This window comes from Agelaius tricolor, unplaced genomic scaffold (assembly GCF_023055355.1).
Source record: "Agelaius tricolor isolate 1412-34295 unplaced genomic scaffold, bAgeTri1.0.p SCAF_12, whole genome shotgun sequence".
Taxonomy (NCBI): Eukaryota; Metazoa; Chordata; class Aves; order Passeriformes; family Icteridae; genus Agelaius; species Agelaius tricolor.
The window spans coordinates 2437145-2456551 of NW_027269272.1; the positions used below are offsets into that span (position 1 = coordinate 2437145).

General features: G+C 49.1%; 1 protein-coding gene across 1 annotated transcript in view; it reads right to left on the bottom strand.

Moving 5' to 3' along the window:
- Positions 1-16633, bottom strand: part of GPC1 (glypican 1) — a 208207-nt gene extending 191574 nt beyond the window's left edge. The window contains exon 1 of the mRNA XM_071437117.1: positions 16099-16633. Within this exon, the coding sequence (XP_071293218.1) occupies positions 16099-16255 (157 nt within the window). The 5' untranslated portion in view covers positions 16256-16633. The remainder of the gene's footprint in view (positions 1-16098) is intronic.
- Positions 16634-19407: the final 2774 nt, after the last annotated feature.

Consider the following 19407-nt stretch of genomic DNA (forward strand, 5'->3'; position numbering starts at 1 on the left):
TTAAAGCAGATGGGAGCAGGGAGTCAGTTCTGTCAAGCAAACCACTTTTTGTGGAGCCCTGAGAGGCTGTGCCCAACTTCTCAGCTCTTTAAAGACCTGCTGGAGCTCCAGCCCCATGCACCAGCTGCTGCTGCACCAGCCCTGACAGGGCAGTCACAACTCCTGCTGAACACCCAGACTTTGGGAAGGAAAATATGCTCTGATGCCTTAGGTTTTAGCTTTTATATTTTTCAGATTCTGTGCTGCTTTAGTGTGTGGGTCTGAGCTTCACATGAGGGGATGGTGAGCTCTGTGCACAGAGCAGGGAGACAAAACAATTCCTGCTCCAGCTGGGCACCAAGGACAAATGATCCAAACCTCAGCCCAAGAGCACAAACAACGTGGGCTGGAGAGAGAAAAACAAGGATGGGACTGCATGGGCTAAAGCTGGAATGGGACAATGAACTGCAAGATGCAAATGGAGCAGAACTGATCAAAGTGTGAGACCCTGTGAGCAGTCGTGCATCTTGTTACCATTTTGGGTTGCATTACCCAAGGTGCATCCATTGAGGCCTCTTAATAAATCCCTACTTTATTCTTTAGCTCTGTCTGATCTCTGTTCTAGGTCAGCCTTCACAAGGCATCAGCTCCAGCTACTGCCTTAGAATAACTCCTTCTATAGAATAACTCCTTCTATTACCTTAGATTAACTCCTTCTATAGAATAACTCCTTCTATTACCTTAGATTAACTCCTTCTATAGAATAACTCCTTCTATTACCTTAGATTAACTCCTTCTATAGAATAACTCCTTCTATTACCTTAGATTAACTCCTTCTATAGAATAACTCCTTCTATTACCTTAGATTAACTCCTTCTATAGAATAACTCCTTCTATTACCTTAGATTAACTCCTTCTATAGAATAACTCCTTCTATTACCTTAGATTAACTCCTTCTATAGAATAACTCCTTCTATTACCTTAGATTAACTCCTTCTATAGAATAACTCCTTCTATTCAAGGGCAGCAGAATCTGCTTCAGGGTGTCCCAGTGCCTCCATCAGCTCCCCATCCCTTCCAAAACAAGTCTCTGTGTGCAGGGGTAATAAGCTACAGGCCCAACAGCTTTGGCCATTTTTCATTTGTGATGAAAAAAGGAACAAGCCAGTTTCAAATCATTGTGAAATATTTGTGAAACAAGCCAAACCCCTCCTTCCTGCACACATGAAATGCAGTGCTGAAGAAGTTACTGCAATCCAATAAAGCGCAAAATGCTTTCATCATTTGACAATATAAATGCTTACTCTAGTTATACACAAGTTCAAGACAACTCCACAGTAGATTTAACTTTGGTTTTCCTAAATCTAGAGAAAATTTTCTATCTTTATAAATTAAAAAAAAAAAAAAAAAAATAAAAACATTGCTCCCATATGTGGGAGACTGGTTGCAGCTGATGGTGCTCTGCCAAGTGGGACCTGTGCAAATATTGCACTTGGAGCACCCCAGTTGTGTCTGATCACTTTTACACTTGTCAGGAAGCTTTCTGGTATCTCCTGCCCAACCCTCTCTGTAGAACCTACAGCTCCAGAGATGTCCTAAGCTCTACAAATCCAGCAAAATACCAGGGTGTAGCTCCTGCCTGCAGCTGCTCTGGACTGCTGCAAAGGATCCAGGGCAGGACCAAGGGACCACAACACACTTGGATCATTCCCAGATGATTCTGCTGCAGGCCCACATTACCATCACTGTACATGTTCAACACACATGCACCTTCCTCACATTGTTCTCCAAGCACAGACTTTTACTGCTCTGAAAAGCACCAAATTATGTGGCTGGATCCATTATTTGGTTCAATGCCTTCCGAACTAAGGAAAAATGCCTTCAAAGAAACTGCATTTAAAGGTAGTGTGAGCAAGTCTGTCTCCTGCAGGAGGCACAGAGCCAGGGCAGGGCTCTGGGGAGAGCCTTGGGTGCTCCCACCCTGCAGGAACTGCTCCTCTCCTTGTGCCATCTGACCACCTTGGCCCTGCTGAATCCTCAAGTCATCCAAACAAAACCTGCCATCCCTGGCCCCTCAATCACTGAGAGGCAGCAAACATGCTGAGTTAAGTGCAAGGTAAGCAGTATTTTTATTTGGTTAATTAGAATTGCTCATCAAATGAAAACAAAGGAGTGATTTACTGCAGAACTGGTACAGGTAGTTGTTGCATAAGTACATTCCTGCATATTTGGCTACATTAGGAATATTTTTTAATTAACAGTTTCTCCTTGGCTAAAGCAAGCCATAGAAAATAAAGAAAGAGAAGTTTCACACAAAGATACTGCTGAATCCCTGAACTGCCAGCTACTTTTTTTTTTCTGCAGGGAGGATTTTAAATTAAAAGCAGATTGCCTTCATTAGTGTTACCAGAAGCCATGTAGCTGCCAAAGCTGACAGAAACACAACTGTGATTTGCAGATTTGGCAAGTGCCATTTTCTCTTTCTGCAAATGTGGGTAATGTCATTTGTATTAAAGGCCTTTTGTGGAGGACACTGCAAAAAACAACTCCTTCCTCAGGAGAGGAAAAATATCTCCAGAGTAGCAATTCAGTCATCTGGGGCTCTCAAGTTTTGTCTCCTTGTTAACTGTGCAAGAAAGTTCATTGCATTAAATGTGTGCAAGAAATGGTCAGACAGTGTGAGTGCTACAAACTGTCTTCTCCTGATGACTGAGCAGAATACAGCAGCAAGCCCAAAATAAACATTTCAACAGTGATCTTTGACATATAGCCATACTCAAGCTTTCCATGACATGCTGCCAAACCCTCAGAAGTCATTCAGCATGGATCTCACCAAAAGCCCTATTTTCTTTACTTCGTTTTAGCTGATGATAGGAAAGTTACATTTCTACCAGGGCAGCTGTGTTTGCAGGCTGATGCTCTGCTCCAGCCAGCCAGCCCTGGTGATGAGGGGAAAGCCTTGGTAGTATTTTTACTCTGATTGCTTTGTGAACAGCTGTGAATAGCTGCAGAGGGGATGCATGAAGGGACTCCACATGCCCTGCTCCCCTCCCTGCTGCTGCAGTCTCCCCCAAACCCTGCTGGGTTAAAACCCACACAGGTGTAGTTCAGTTTGTGCTGATGTGGGCTGGTTTGGGGGCTGAACTGAGCTGCTGATGTGACAGCAAAGCCACAGGGGTGACCCTGAGCCCCGTGTGCTCCCTGGGGTGGAACAGACCCCTCAGCAGCAGCAGTGCCCTCCTGAGGGCTGCTGGCACAACACGGCCAACCCTGCTGTGTGGGCTCCCAGAACAGGAGCAAAATTACAGGATAAAGGAGCAAGAGAAAGGGCAATGCCCTAAAAGAACCCAGATGCTCAGTGGCATGGCACTAGAGACCACAGCACCCCGAGTGAATGAAGGATTTATTCCCCCAGCTGTAGCCAAAGTGGGAAGGTCTGAGCGCAGTGCTAAACTCTGCAGGAAGCAGTCCAACACAGCATTACCACAGTCACAAATGTAAAGTCTGTCTGCAGTAATTAGGATTGTACTACATATGATTTATTAGACACTGTCTTATAATCAAGACTAAAATAGCTGCCTACATTGTAGTTACCAGTTTCTTAACTGTCTAAAAATAAAGTGACAAATGTAATGCAGTGCCAGACAGGGAACCAAGAGAAATTATGTTAACCTACATGGAGCCTGCAAATGCAACCACAGTGTGCCTGCTGGTAACCTTCAATCCAGCCTGGAGTTAAACACTCAGTGACTCTGCAATTTTGGTTTGTGCCTTCAAAAGAACCAGAGAAGCCAGTTCTGTCTCTGTAGTCCAACCCCGTTTCACCACATGGTGAACAGAGTTCATTATCCATTGAACTAAACACTAAGTAATGAGTTAACAATAATTAAACTGAAAGAAACACAGATTAAAGGAATTTATTATTCCCTGATCTGCCAAGCAAATTGTTTAGATACCTGCAATCAATGAGTAATGATGAAACAGAATAAAACCCCAACAAACCAAAGAGCCAACAACAGGCTCGTAAAAATCTGTTCAGTAAGGCCCATGTATCTTCGTTAGGCTGAACAGCACAGCATTTTCATCACCAAAACCCTCCTGTCTCTATGCATCATGAGATCAGGGGCAGAATGTGGCCCAAAATGATGCTGTTACTGTTTATTATTCATGTATCACAGGACTGATGAAGATTTATGGTCCCATTGTGCTAAGTACTGTATAGCGAAATTCAGAGCAATAGTGAGAATCTGTACTCCAAGACTTGATAATTCAAAGACAAATTACAAAAACAAGGTATTGTAATTTAAAGACACTAATGAACAGATGGGGATTGGAGATACAGACAGATTAAGCAACTTGCCCAAGGTCATGCCAGACACATGTGCCAGAGCAGAAAATTTAACTGATCTCTGGAGTACCAGCACAGGTTTTTACTCATGTAGGAGAATGCTGCTGCTCCTCTTTGATTTCACTAGATGTCATATTCCATAACCTAATAAATAAGTTGAAAATTTGCTAATGTTACATGGCAGTACTGGCAGGATTTTCTTTCATCTCTCCCTCCTCAGAAGACCATCATTAACAAAAGTCCTCTGCCTACACCTGATCTGACACAATTACAGCATTTGCACAGAAACACAGAATCACTGAAGCCTACAGGTCTTCTGCAGCTATCTAGTCCAGCCCCTCTTTCAAAAGCAGGACAAACTGGAGCAGATGCTCCAGGGCCTGCTCCACATGAACTCTAAGTATCCTCAAGGATGGAGATGGAAATCCCAACACTTCCCTGTGCCTGTGTTCACTCAGGGTGAAAAATTCTTTCCATGTATGAAAGGAGAATTTCCCCAGTTCCAGCTGTGTCCACCACCTCCTATCCTGCTGCCAGGCAGCAAGTCCAGCTCTGTCCCCTCCACACACTGAGTAGTTGCAGGCAGCAATGGGATCTCCTCTAGCCCTCTTCCTTCTGCACTTCACTTGCTGAACCTGCCCAGTTCAGAGCTGCCCCTTGGGCACTCTCCAGCCCCCCAGCAGCTCGGTGGCTGTGCCAGAGCAGCTCCACTGCAGCCCTGCCTCTCCTGGACAGAGGCCCTGAAACGGGCATTGTGCTCCAGATGTAGCAACAGAGCCACCAAATACAGACTGCAAGGCACTTCACACCATTTTTTCATAAAGGATGCAAATACCTAATTTTCTTTTATCAGTTATTGTATTTTTGTGCACTCCACACTACACAAACCCTGCAGCCTCCAATTTACAGAACAACACAGGAACATTATTTTTGCACACCACTTGTGGACTTTAGCTGTTCCAGGGGTCTCAGCATGTGCAGGCACACCAGGCTCCCAGAGCAACCACTGCTCCCCAAAGAGCCCTGCAAAGGGACATTTCACAAGTCTTTTTCTGTAGCTGGCAAAAAGGATAGCCAGGTCAGCTGGAGTGATGTAAAGTGCTCAAAATATATCAGTGACAGCAGGATAACACCAGACACCGTGCTGCTGGACACACATACATCAGCAGATACATTTAGGAATTTCAGTCCTAAAACCTGTCACACAGTGTTTTGCTAACAGTGAAAAATATTTAATTTACGACTGTGACAGGAGATGTCTTCAGTGCAACACAAACAGTAGCAGCAGTGTTGCTAATTAAACCAGAACTCAAGCTCCCAGACAGCTGATCCAGGATAGTGGGAGAAGTGATACTGCATTTCAACACAGTGCCTTTCTCCCTTGGTTTACAAGTAAAATGTGCCCCCTCTCAAAAGGTGTTTGCTCTCTGTTTATTTTAAGAATAAAGTCACAGCTTAAGCTTTGCTTATTTATATTTGCTGGCACCTGTGAAGATTTACCAATAAAATTTCATTTTAATTAGTTCTGCAGAAGTGCTATCAATGTTTAGATGAGGTTTTCCCTGAATGCCCCAAGGGGCAGCACAGTCAGTCCACTGGCCCATCCTGACACAAAAGGCACAGAGACATTTGGGGCTCCAGTGACCCCCCAGGTGAGCACTGCAGGACCCACACTGAGCTGTGGATATGGCAAAGCAAGTTGTGCCCTGTGCTGCTGTCCAGGTGGGACAAAGCAGCTGGGTGGCAGAGGCAAGCTCTGGATGCCAATGGCACTTTGATACCAACTGTGAAAGCAGAGCAATGATCCCAGCTTTGGATTCCTCCATTTATGGATACATTTAAAACCACACCAAGCAAAGGCACCAGGTACATCAAACCCAGGGATCACACTGTGCCCCAAAGAGGACTTTGCTTGCATGAGAGGTGTGTCTGTGGGCACTGGGCACACTCCAGGTATCATCACCCCTCACAAGCTCAGCATGCAGCCACACACACCTGTAAATGTTTGTGTTTGGGGCACAGAACAGACCTGCCACAAGTGACAGGATTGCTTAGGCTGGAAAGGACCTCTAGGATCATTGAGCCCAGCACTGCCAAGCCCAGCACTTGCAAAAGGCAAACTGGAACACTCCTGTGACCTCCCCAGGCTCTCCTGCACACCGATCCCCCAAGGCAGAAGCAGCTGGGGCAATGCCCCACCCTGCTGCCATCAGCCAGGATGGGGCACAGGCTGGGGGAGCCCACAGCTGAGCCCAAGGGAGTTGTGCTTCCCACCATTGTGCAGCCCTCCCTCAAATGCACAGCAGATGAGTCCCTTAGCTACGCTCTGGCCTTGAGAGCCTCTCTAATAAAATACCAGCCTCCTCCTCCTCCCTCAGCATGGAAGCCTCTCCGAGACCTCCTGCAAATGCAAGGGGGGAGAGAGAGAGAGAGGGGCTTTTAGCAGGGGCTGTTTGGTATTCTGTCACAAAGCCAAACAGATGTTTGTAAAAATCTAAACTGGTTCTACAACTGTTTTAAACTCACACAGCTGTGCACAGTGAGCAATTGCATCGGGGAGAAGACCACTGCTCTCACACCGAGGGACTGGAGTTTAATAAACCAAACTTCCCGTGCCTTACTCAAGCTCCCTCATTCCAATTCAGCGTTTATGGCAGAGGAAACTGCTGAAACAAGAAAAGTGAAGCGGCTTTTGCAGCTCCATGGTGAAAATTTGCACCCAGATGGGGACTAGGAGTGAGTGCAGCACCCGACTGCACCCCACAGCTTATCTGGGGAGGAACAGCCAGCCTGGGACAGCAGCAGCCCTCACCCAGGAGCCTGCTGTGCTTGGCACTCCCCTCAGCATCAGTTACACCATGGAATCACTGCAAGCCTCAGTGCAGCAACATGAACTGAGAGCAGAAGAGACTGAAGCAGCCTCTTTGTAGCAGTATTTTTAAAAATGTAAAATTGGTGTTAATTTCTGACAGTGTTTTTATTGTGATTTATTTATGAATGAAAGTTACTGTTGCCCTGATTTTTTAAGTTTTTCTAAGCCCTCTGATGTTTGCATTCTTGTAACAAACTTTCTCACACACTTTATGTAAAGAACTTATTGCTTTGCATTCTTTTCTGGAAGAGGAGAAATTTGATGGACTGTTGGTTTGTCCAGTGTCATTGGAGAGGTGGCACTGTCACCTCCAAACCACTGTCACTTTGGGAAATCTATAAATGTTGGAGTCAGAAATGAAAAGTGCCTTTATTACCTTGAGAGAGCTGTGTGTCTGTGTCGTGTTATTTCGTCTCCTATAGTAACAAACTACAGCTATGTATTTCTAGAACACTTGTATTTTAGAAATATGCCCGTCCAACTGAATTATACAGGCGAGTTTTACAATCCTATAAAATACAAATATTTGCAAGCCAAAACTATTTGTCATAGAATATTTGCATTTCAGTAATATAAAAGATTGACTGTCTACATAAGTACTACCATGCCGCTCCCCAAAACTACAGCAAAACTTCTGTTGTTGTTTTCTTCTCTTTTTTATACTTCAGAAGAATGCATGGCAATTGAAAAACTGGTTTTACTCATGTTGCTAACACAGGAGCCTGTAACAGCTGGGTAATTCTGTATTTCTGATTCACGCTGCACTATACAGAAAGGCATATAAAATCAAATTAGTTTTATAATTTCTGTACAGGCAACACAGTTGTGATGAGTGTATTTTTTAAAACTCAGAAGCAAGAGCATTGGGAAAAACTGTCACAGCACTCTGCTTATTTGAACTTTTCTTTCTTAAAGTTTTCCATATCTGAAGAATTCCAAGTAAAACAGGAACATGTTACCAGGCAGAAGTGACTGACCAAGCTCACAGCCCTGTCACGTTCAGACAAGAATTTTAAGTGCCTGCAGTCTAAAGCTTCATTATTTTTTGCAGAACAATCTGGCAACAGAGGTAACCTGATTCCCTGGGAATCAAATGTTACTTGAAGACAGGTTTCACCTGTCAGGGATAAAACATATTCTGAGACACAGTGTCAGGGTATACAGACATCAGAGGAGAGGGAGGTCTGTCCTTCACAGCTAACAGAGAACAGAGGAATATTCTGCTTTCACTGAGTTTTGAATTTGATCTATTTTTTGTAACTTAGAGGGGAAATTTTCTAAAACAATGGCAGCTACAGCAGTGTTGTGCAAACAAACTACAAAACACGGTGGAATAACAAACAAACAAACTACAGAACACTTCAGGCAACTGCTGTGAGGGTTCCTGCAAGCTTTAGGATCTGCCCTCCCTGGGCCTCTCCCCTTGGGGCAGAGTTACCCTTACAGCCATCAGTAAGACACAGACAGCAAAACAAAAGTGTCACTTTTTCCCAGGTAAATTTAAAGGTGAAGGGATTGTAATGGACTTGCTCCAAGCCACCATTCATGCAGGTGGTGGGTCTGCCCCACCAGCTGCCCCCTCAACCTCTCCTTCCTTCCCACAGCTGTGCCTGGGAGTCAGTATTTGGAGGAAAACTGAAAAAGAAGGCCCAACTCTTGCTTAACTTACAGAGGTAGAGAGGAGTGATTTAGGGTTTTCAGAAAGACTCAATCTATGCAGCAGTTCACAAGGGGCAGGTGAAAGCTGAGGAGAGCACTTGGTGGTGACTTTCCTGCCACCCAGCCAGAAGCAGCCCCTTTCTGAATTAACACTTGGCTGAGCAGAAACTCTGGGTTTGCTCTGTGCCCTCTGCAGGGCAGGGCATTGCAGGGACAGGAGAGGCCCCTGTGCTGTGCCCAGGGCAGGCAGAGCCCAGCCCTGCTGCTGTGGGGCTGGAGGTGCTTCCATCAGGACAGGACAGGACAGGACAGGACACCTCGCTGAAGGCAGCTCTCTGCAGGGACTTCTGTTAGGGCTCCCCTAAGCAGGAGCAGCAGGAGCACTCAGCACCTGGGGAGCTGCCTGGGGGAAAGCAGCACTCTTGTCTGGAGGCAACACCTGCCCTGTCACAGAAGCTGGGCAGAGCCAGCTGTGAGCCAGAGCAGCCTGCTGTTTTGACAATATCCCCTCCCTGGGGCCACCTGCCTGCTGCATGTACACAGCAGCATCCCATGGGGCAAAGAGAGAAACCCAATATACAGAAACATGCAGCATTCAGCAGGGACCTGGGCCGCAAACAAATTAAAGCTGTTCTCCCCAAGGAAGCCTGTGGATTTCCACAGAATTGAGATGTCTGTTTCCCTGGTCTTCCCCTGAAATTCTCAGTTGAATGCTGGAAGCAAGCACAAAATTTCTCTTTGTGCCAGTGACACCTGTCAGTCACTCCCCCAACCACCCTGCTCCTCACATCCAGAGCCCCACAGGACAAGGGCAGGAACACAGGAGCTGCTGCCAGAGAGCAGAACTGCAGCACTGTGCTGAGACAACTGCAGAGAGCAGGGCCAGGATATTGCTCAGACCAACAGCCCTCTGAGGCTGGAGCCATCCTTTCACCCTGCCTCCCCCTGCCATACTGTGCCTAATGCAATCTGATGCTACAATAAAAATAGATGATCCTCAACCCCCCTCCCCAGCCCAGTGGGCACTGGTGGGTCGGGCACAGAGCCTGTGCTCAGCTGCTGCTCATGGGCAGGTGCTCCAGGGACTCTGTTTCTCTGTTCCACTTATTATTGTTGTGACCTACAAGGGAAAACCTCTGGCTTTAAATACACATTTTTGATAAGGAAGTTACCAGCTCTCACCCTGCCTTTGGCTAAGTCAAAGCACACTTAATAATTGAAATCACCCAGAGGAATACATCTATCTGGTCCCCTCCATGTGAGACAATGCTACTGAAAGCAACAGAACATCAAACCAACTGTTTTATAATCACTGCCAAAAGCCACACAACTCCTGTCAAGCCCATGCAGAGAACCCAGACACTGACTGACACGTGTTCTTAAATAAAACAGGGCACTTGCAGGACAGGAACAGAAAAAGGAGAGATGAGGTGAGCGCTGAACTTCACACAGTGGTGCTGGTGGGTGTCTCCAGCGATACATCCATGCAAATTTTCTGGAAAAAGAAATAGCAGGCTTTTGCTTCACCAACAAAAGAAGCTGTTGAAATAGAGGTTTTTTTCAGACACAGCTGATAAGGATAATTACGTGGTGGAGAGCTTAGTCATCCATCTCACAGCGACAGAAGAGCAGATTCTCTTAAAAATAACGCCAGCAGTGCACAGCACTGTGCGGGTGCCGGCAGGAGGATCCCAGGCCGGGAATGCCGCTAGAGGGCAGCGCTCTGTGCGGGGATCCCAATGTACAGCACAGCGATCCCAATGTACAGCACAGCGATCCCAATGTGCAGCGCTCTGTGCGGGGATCCCGATGTGCAGCGATCCCAATGTACAGCGCTCTGTGCGGGGATCCCGATGCGCAGCGATCCCAATGTGCAGCACAGCGATCCCAATGTGCAGCGCTCTGTGCGGGGATCCCGATGTGCAGCGATCCCAATGTACAGCGCTCTGTGCGGGGATCCCGATGTGCAGCGATCCCAATGTGCAGCACAGCGATCCCAATGTGCAGCGCTCTGTGCGGGGATCCCAATGTGCAGCGATCCCAATGTACAGCACAGCGATCCCAATGTGCAGCACAGCGATCCCAATGCGCAGCGCTCTGTGCGGGGATCCCAATGTTCAGCACAGCAATCCCAATGTACAGCGCTCTGTGCAGGGATCCCAATGCACAGCGATCCCAATGCACAGGCTCTGTGCAGGGATGGATCCCAATGTACAGGCTCTGCGTGGGGATCCCAATGCACAGCGATCCCAATGCACAGGCTCTGTGCAGGGATGGATCCCAATGTACAGGCTCTGCGTGGGGATCCCAATGTACAGCAATCCCAGTGTACAGGCTCTGTGCAGGGATGGATCCCAATGTACAGGCTCTGCATGGGGATCCCAATGTACAGCAATCCCAGTGTACAGGCTCTGTGCAGGGATGGATCCCAATGTACAGCAATCCCAGTGTACAGGCTCTGTGCAGGAATGGGTCCCAATGTACAGCAATCCCAGTGTACAGGCTCTGTGCAGGAATGGGTCCCAATGTACAGCAATCCCAGTGTACAGGCTCTGTGCAGGGATGGGTCCCAATGCACAGATCCCCGGCCCAAGCAGCACCAGCATGGGGCACAGACAGCGCCCAGCCCATTCCGGGTGCTGCTTACCGCCTACCCGGACAGTCCCACCAAAACACCTCCCAGATGGAGGAGAAGGCACAGTTCCTGTGCTTTGCCTTGTCAGAAATAGCACTCTAAAGCCAGCAGGCTACAAAGGCCGTTCTGATCAGCCCCGAAGGAATTCAGCTCATTCACGGGGTGCTGTTGTATTGGGAGTCCTCCGTGGAGCTGATCCTGAGAAATCCCTCTGCCCTGAGGAAATACAACCCAAATGGAATGACCACCTCAAAAAGTGCTGGAGTGCCCCTTTTAGTCATGGGTACAGCTCTTTCCTTGGGAAAGGAGGAGCGCAAGGTTTTATGTTCCAAACCATGGATGTAGGCTTGTCCCACTTTGGAAGAGCCAGCAGCTGAAATACCCTCCAAGAGATGAGGTTCCATTACCCCCTTCCAAGAGCCTGATCAAGTCCCAGATGGTTGCCAGACCTGTTCTCTACTTAGATAACACTTCTCTAAAGGGCTCAAACACATACACTTGACAGTGTTTTCATCATAAAACCTAATTACACAGCCTAAAAGGACTAAAAGGTTAAAACAGTTGTTCTGACTCCTTTCAGCTGGGGAGCAAGGGAAGGATCTGCGTGGGATGTGTGACTGGATGGGCAGCCTGGCAAAGTCCAGCTGGCTTTTTTTCTGTACCTTCCTCTTCTTTGGCTGCCCTGCACCCACTGCCCATGTCAACAAGATCAACCTAACAGCATGCCATGTCTAGTGACTAGACAATTAGTCTCAGGAATAAACAGAAGTCCAAACAGAGAACAAGGGCCAAGCACATCAAATCACAACCCTCAGTTGTTCTCCAGTCCATGAGGGAACTACCTCTGCTCGAGACACTGGGGAGCAGTCACCCATCCAACATCAGTAACAACAAGACACTCCCATAAGTGGATATCCCCCCACAGGGCAATATTTTATGGTGGTGTAGGCTCACTCTCTTCTATCAGAAGGCTCACTGTGAGCCTGAGGTAGCCAGTCCCTAACACAGGCACTGAGAAGCACCCCTGGAGCAGGGGATCCTCAGTGGGTGACGGTGTCTGGGCAGCAGGAACGTGAGACAGTAGGAACAGCTGCTGCCTCCAGAAAACTTAAGAGGAAACAGAAAAACTGGAAGTTCTCAAACTGGTTCCCCTTATTTTGTAGCAATCAGAGAAAGGGGGTGTGGGTCATCCAAAAGGAGAGTGGGAACACTCCCCAGCACGCAGGAAAGCTCTGATCCAGTTAGTAGTACATCTCATGGGACCAAGTAGTGTAACTTTCCCAAACTCAAGGAGTAGGGGGCTTTTCTCCCAGCATTAGAAACTTTCTGGTAGGCAGATCTTCAGCCAAGACTCTGGGTGCATGCTGTCTGTCAGGATTGCTAACACGAGCAGACACTGCTTTCACGTTTGGGAATTTTGCCATTGACTTCAAAGTACTGAGATATAACACCTTGTGTATTCCCTAAACACACTTAATAACAGCACCTGACACATTTAAAGTGCTTAGACATGTTAAAGGCATTGTACAACATTAGCAAAAAACCAGGAAACCCTGTCTAGGTGGTTCATGAGAAATCTGGTAAGCCAAGAGTCTATCCCTGCATCAGATGCTTATCTATTAGCCAGCTAATAACTGCGTGACTCTTCTCCAACTGATCCGTGCAGCCACAAGCAGGGACTACCTGTGGAGACACTAGATTATTCATAATCCCCTTAAATCATAACTAAGAATACAGATTAGAAGGTGTAAAGCATGCAGTAAGTGTTCTAAACCCAACACAAACACAGCCAATCTCAGTCTGAGTCAGAGCCTGCGTGCTGGGAGCTCGCTGAACTCCTTCTGCAGGGCAGCTCTGGGGTGCAGTGTGGGGTTTGGCTCCTGGGCTGGGCTGCTGTGACACCAACACACACCAAGCAGTGCCTGGAGGCAGGTACAGGCAGACAGGAGCAAGGTCAGCACCACTTTGGGGACAAGGACAAAGGGCTAAGAAATTAATGTTCAGGGCAAGCAATGGAGAGAAGGAATAGCAAGGAGAGGGACAAAGGAAAGGGCTTTTGTCTCCAGACAGCTCAGAAATAAAATAAAAACATGGTTCATGGGGTAGTTCTTAAACATGGAGAAGGCCACTATCAGGAAAGCTCAGCACACATCCAACTGGAGACAACACTGAACTCACTTCATCAACTTTGCCAAAAGTTGCCCAATCACAGAATCACCAAAGTTGGAAGAACCCTTCAATATAATTTCATCCAGTCACCATCAAAACAACCCCTTATCCACCATAACAACCCCTTATCCACACCGAGTGACTCCACCAGCTCATCCTAATGCATGGCTACTCTTTCTGTGAACATTTCTTTCCAATATCTGATCTGAACTTGCCCTGGCACAACCTAAGACCCTTCCCTCTCCTTTCAATTGAGACATGGCAGAAGACACCTGCCCCTCCTCAGCTGTGTGCCCGGGGATGCATTCCCAGGTGTCAGTGGTGGCATCTGACAAGGCTCCATGCAGCTGACAACCCCCATGGTCAGCAAGCTGCACTGCTGCCACTGAAACCAGCCTGAAGCAACGAGCAAATGTGGAATTATAAACTGCATGATCCTGTACTTGGTACATGTGGGGATAGTGCAAGGAGGCTCTTGAGACTCCTCTTCTTGGAGACAGCAAAACTGGCACCAACCTTTGCACTAACCTGCACAGCTGCTAAGAAGCACAGAGGATACACAACACTCTGCTTTGCCAGGAGTTTCTAAGGTTCTGTCTACACTCACTGATGTTTTAACTGCACTGGGCAAGTAATACAGCGACACAGAAGTGCGTTCCTGAACGTACATGGGTCAGGAGGTAATTACCAATGAAAATCATCAAGTCTGGCAGCTGTTTTATACACCAGGCTAATGGTAGCAGCAGCAGGTTTATGTGTGGGACCTTCTTCCTCCAAGCACTTCTTTGTATTACTTTCCATGCAGTATGCCTCAAGTTTTCATAGCATTTACCTACAGAGTTTCCCTGTCTACAGAAACAGCCAGAGGTGCCTGGTTTGATACTCCAATGTTAACCACTGTGCCTTGAGACCGCCAGCGTGCATGCTTGTACCAACACACAGCAGGACCCAGAGCTCCTGGATGCTGGCACTCTGTGTCCTGACACTCCTGGAAGCTCCACAACTCGCAGGTACAAGGTGTTTGGCTGGCTGCTGCCCTGCGATACGCGCTCCTCGGAGCGCAGCTGCTGCGAGCCTCGCTGGCTGCCCGTAGTACGATCCCGTGTGCGAGCTGCAGCCACCTCCAGCACTGTTTGTAAACACTCAGCCTTCCAAGAACTTCCCACTTGAAACACGACAGCTAATGTATTCACATCTGCAATAATTAGATGCTAACTCATAAAAAGCCGCTTTCTTGCTCAGCTGAAGTGCTGTTCCATTAATAGTGATGTTCAAACGATTCTGAAACTCCCCACTGTTTAACTTTGAGGGCTGCTCGTTTTACTTTGGGAATTTACTCTCACTTGTAAGCTGACAAAGAAGGTATTAATTTATTCACATTTATGAGGCATATATATAGTTCAGCCTTCTCCGTTCATTGGTCAGACAACAAATTGGTTTCTCTGAAAAATTACCTGATGAAATATTCAACATAAGGCATTGTGGAGCTTAGATGTGCAGTACAAACTGCAGTTTTACTGGGGTGTCCCTGTGGGTTGGCTCTGGCACGTACGCCTGCATGTTTTATGCTTTGTCTGAAGAAGGAAGCTCCCCACAAGTGAGGACAACGCTCTTGGATATGGGTCACAAGTTGGTGCATCAAAACTTTGATGAGAATTTCAAAAAACCCTACAATGCATCAGCATATTTTCCCCAAGCCTTCAGAGAAAAAAACCAAAATCAAATCTAAACCCAACACAAACCAGACCTTGAATATTCTTTGCTATTTCAGTTGTTTCTACAAAGAGGAGGAAATCAACCAAGATTCATCCAAAGCCGGAATGAAGGCAAGAGAACACACTCTAATGTAGGTTGCACGGGTTTCCTCTGCACTTCACGTTTGACACAGTCATTTTACTCCTGCTTCATTTTTAGTAAGTGGCAAATACCATTTACGCGTTTGCTTCCCACCCAGAAGAAGATTTAAATAAATCAATTCCTCTCTCACAACCTCGTGGCGTTTTCCAGCTCAAACACCAAAACCCATTACACTCCGACTATTCTGATTTCCGAATCGAAACCCTGAAACGCGTTTCAGTTGTACTCAGAACAGAAGCAACGAGACAATGAGAAAAAAGAAAGAACCACCGCCGAACACTTGGTGCGACCACCCCCCGCTCTCGCAGTTCCGTTCGCATCTCCACCGCCGGGGAGAGACCCTTTGAGCCCGGGCAGGGCTCCCAGCGGTGCCGAGAGGGGCCAGAGGAGCCCGCCCGGCTCTGGGGAACCCTCTCCGCTCCGACTTCTCGCCGCCCACGACCCGAGCCAAACTCCAGCGTGGGGCGGCGAGCGCTCCCCGCCCGCGGCTCCCGAGCCGTGCCCGGGCATCCCCCGGCTGGCAGCGGCCCCGGGGCTGCCCCGGCCGGGCCCCGCGCCCTCGGCCCCCGCGGGACTCACCGGAGATCTCGGCCTGGGGCACGCCGCTGAGGCTGAAGCCCTTGGCTCCATACAGCTGCCGGACCTCGGCGCAGCTCCTCGCCTTGCTGCCGCTGTCACCGCGAGCCGGGGCGGAGGCGACACACAGCAGCCAAAATCCCCACGGGAAGACACGCATCCTTCTCCGCTGGCCCCGCCACCTGCCGTGCGAAGGGCAAAGCCAAGGTCCCGCGGCGCGGGGTGCGGCCCCTCCGCGGGCAGCCCCGGCGGGACGGGCGGGCGGGCGAGGGCGGCGGGCGGGCGAGCCCCGGCTGCCCGCGGCGTGCGGGGAGAAGGCGCCGCCGAGTTCAGCCCCGGACGCCGCCGCGGCTCGGCCGAGGGGGGCAGAGATCCAAGTTCGGCCGCGCCGCTTCAAAGCCCCGGAGCGAGAGCGCGCTGAGGGCTTTTGTTCTTAGCGCGGCTGCATCCCCGGGCAGTCCCGCCGCGATGCTGCCGGCTGCGGCGCCGCCGGGCCGGGCGGAGCGCGGCGGGGCGGGGCGGGGCGCGGGGCGGGCTGCGGGGCTGCTCCCGCGGCGGGGCCGGGCCGGGCCGGGCTGGGCTGGGCTGGGCTGGGCTGGGCTGGGCTGTGCCGGCACCGCTCCACCTGCGCGCCGAGCGGCGGCGGGGCGGCTCCGGGCGGGCAGGGCTTCCCCCGCCGGACGTGGCATCACGCGGCCCGCGCCAATCCCGCGGCAGCCCCCGCCCCGCCCCGCGCCCCCGCCGCGGGCGCTGCGCAGCGCCCGGAGCCGCCGGAGCGCGGCCGGAGCAGCCCCGAGCATCCCCGGCGGGCGGGGCGCGCACGGCCTCGGGGCCGCTCCCCCGTCCTTCGGCAAGGACAGCGCGCACAGAACCCTTCGGTCTTTGTCTGCGGCGGGGCCCCGGTGCTGAACCTGAGGAGCCGGAGTTCCCCCGGCGGCTGGGAAAATGACTGAAATCATTGCACACTTGGACCGGCGAGGAGAAAGCAGCTCAGCTGAGAGCGGGAGAGCCCCAGCAAGGTCCAGGGGAGACTGAAAGTGCCCCTTTAAGAGCAGATGTGGGAAGAGAGGCAATTCTCTACGATAGATTCTCAGCTTTGGAGTTTACTTCATACAGCAGCCTGCCAGCTCCCGAACCTGGTGCTCCGCAGCTCTGCCAGCCGCGTTTTGAGCTGCTTCCCACAGAACTGAGGCGTGTGTGATCACCTGTGTGTCAAGGCAATGCCCGTGTGCTTCCCCAAATGAGCTCGCAGGCTTCTGGCCAGCGTCTAACTTGTTTCCCGACAGACAGAAGACCCAGCGATTGCTCCTGAGCCTTTGGAGAGCAGTTGTTCTCTGTGCAAAAACGGGAGGGAGTCTGCCCATGCCTCAGCTGGAGAAACCCCACACATAAACACCATCACTGTGCCTTTCAAAACATAGCAAAATTTATCAGAGATTGTAGTTTCTGGACTAGTCAGTCACCCAGATGTGTGAAACTACACAGGAAACTGGTGTTTATCCCATTGCTTCAGAACTGCTTGTTCTCCTGAGGGATGGGAGAAGTGACTGCAAAGTAGGAGCCACGGGGAGTGGAAGGGGGGCAGTAGGGAAAAGTTGTTGCTTTCCTATGAAATCACCCTATGATTTCCTCTTAAATCTTCCTAATTAGATTTATCTATGAGATACGACAAAGCAGATGGAGAGGACAGGGAAAATCCCTGCAAAGACAGAGATCATGACTGAGGTGACACATCATTACCACCAAAAGTTAACAGCTTTGAGTCAGATACACCCATACAGTCCAGATCTTAATTCTCTCACAGATGACACTGTGCCTTTTGGCCTCTGGCATCATCTCTCAGTGATGCACGGTTTAGAAACCCGAGGCTCACAGAGTCCCAAAATACACCTCAGCTTGGAGCTTGCTTTGGGAGCTTTCTGGAATGTGGAAATCCTGTTGTTCCTGGAAATATGTGGGGAAAAATCTGCCATGGATGAAGCCTGACTTACCCTGTTTTTAAATGAAAACTCTTTTGTAAATGCAAAAGTACTGCACTCATAAGAGATTCCAAGTAAGTTATGTGGCACGAGGTTATTTCAGCCCGTACTCCTGGGGATTTATTTTAATTTTATAGCCATGGCCCTTTCCTCTCCCCAGGCTTTGAACATCTCACTTGAAGACCCATGTCAGAGGTCTCATCTAACTAATCTGAGTACAACAAGGGCAGAAAACAAGCAGCAGAGGAATCTGTACCTACATTGTCTGACACCACGATCTTGTTCCTCCTCTTGGAAAACCAGAGTGAAAATCAAATACTTGCAGACACACAGGTAACAACAGTCTCACTTGAGTCTGTTGAGGGGAATGAACTCCAGGAATGCAAAACTCCAAAGAGACAAAGTACTTGATAGAGAAGAAAGGCAGAGTCATAAACCTTTTATCTGGTCTGGCTGCACAGAATGACTTGGGGTGGGTGACACAACAGACCAAAATAGCACCCAATTTCCTCTTTTCCTTCTCAAAGCCAGGGATTGGATACTTATTGCCATTGTATACGGAGTGCTGGCTTTCACTCTGTCTGTAGTGACTTTGGGAGAGCTCTCTGTGAGCTGTGGCTGCACCCCAAGGTTGCAGCACAAAGCTCTGTGCACTCACACAGCTGCTGGCAGGGGACTGCAACCCTAGGGTTCTGCCCTTGGAGCCATCCCCTGAGCTACAGATCATTTCACAGGCCAGAGTACTTCCCTTTTTCTGATATATCTCAGTTCCCCCAGAGCATTTCCCTTCTTGCCATCCACCTCAGTTCCCGCTGGTGACGGTGCCTGCGGCAGGGCCGGGGTCAGGGCGCTGGGCTGGGAGAGCGCAGCACTCGCTGCTGTTCCCTGCTGAGACACCAGGCTCCAGCCCCAGCACAGCCACACTGCCAGCTCCCAGGCTCTTCTGTGAGCTACAGCTGAGCTACAAGCTCTGCTGCAAACCTCAGCCATCAAGTGACCACCAGCAGGTCATTTAACTCCCAACAGGGCTAAGAGTGTTTCTTACCTAAGCACCTGCCTTTGGGATGCTCACATACTATCATAATGAGAAGCTTAACAAGCAGACAAATTTAAAATGAACCCAAGCTGATACGAGCCCTTCAACAGAGAAGATACCTGCAAGTCTGTGCAGGATCCAGTCCTGAGCAAACAAATCTTAAATGGTGAGGTGTGGTTATTTTCAGGGTCCCCCAGACAGAGGAGGAATTGAGAATCTGACTCCATGTTCTTAGAAGGCTAATTTATTATTTTATGGTGTTATATTATAGAATGCTATACTAAACTATACTATATA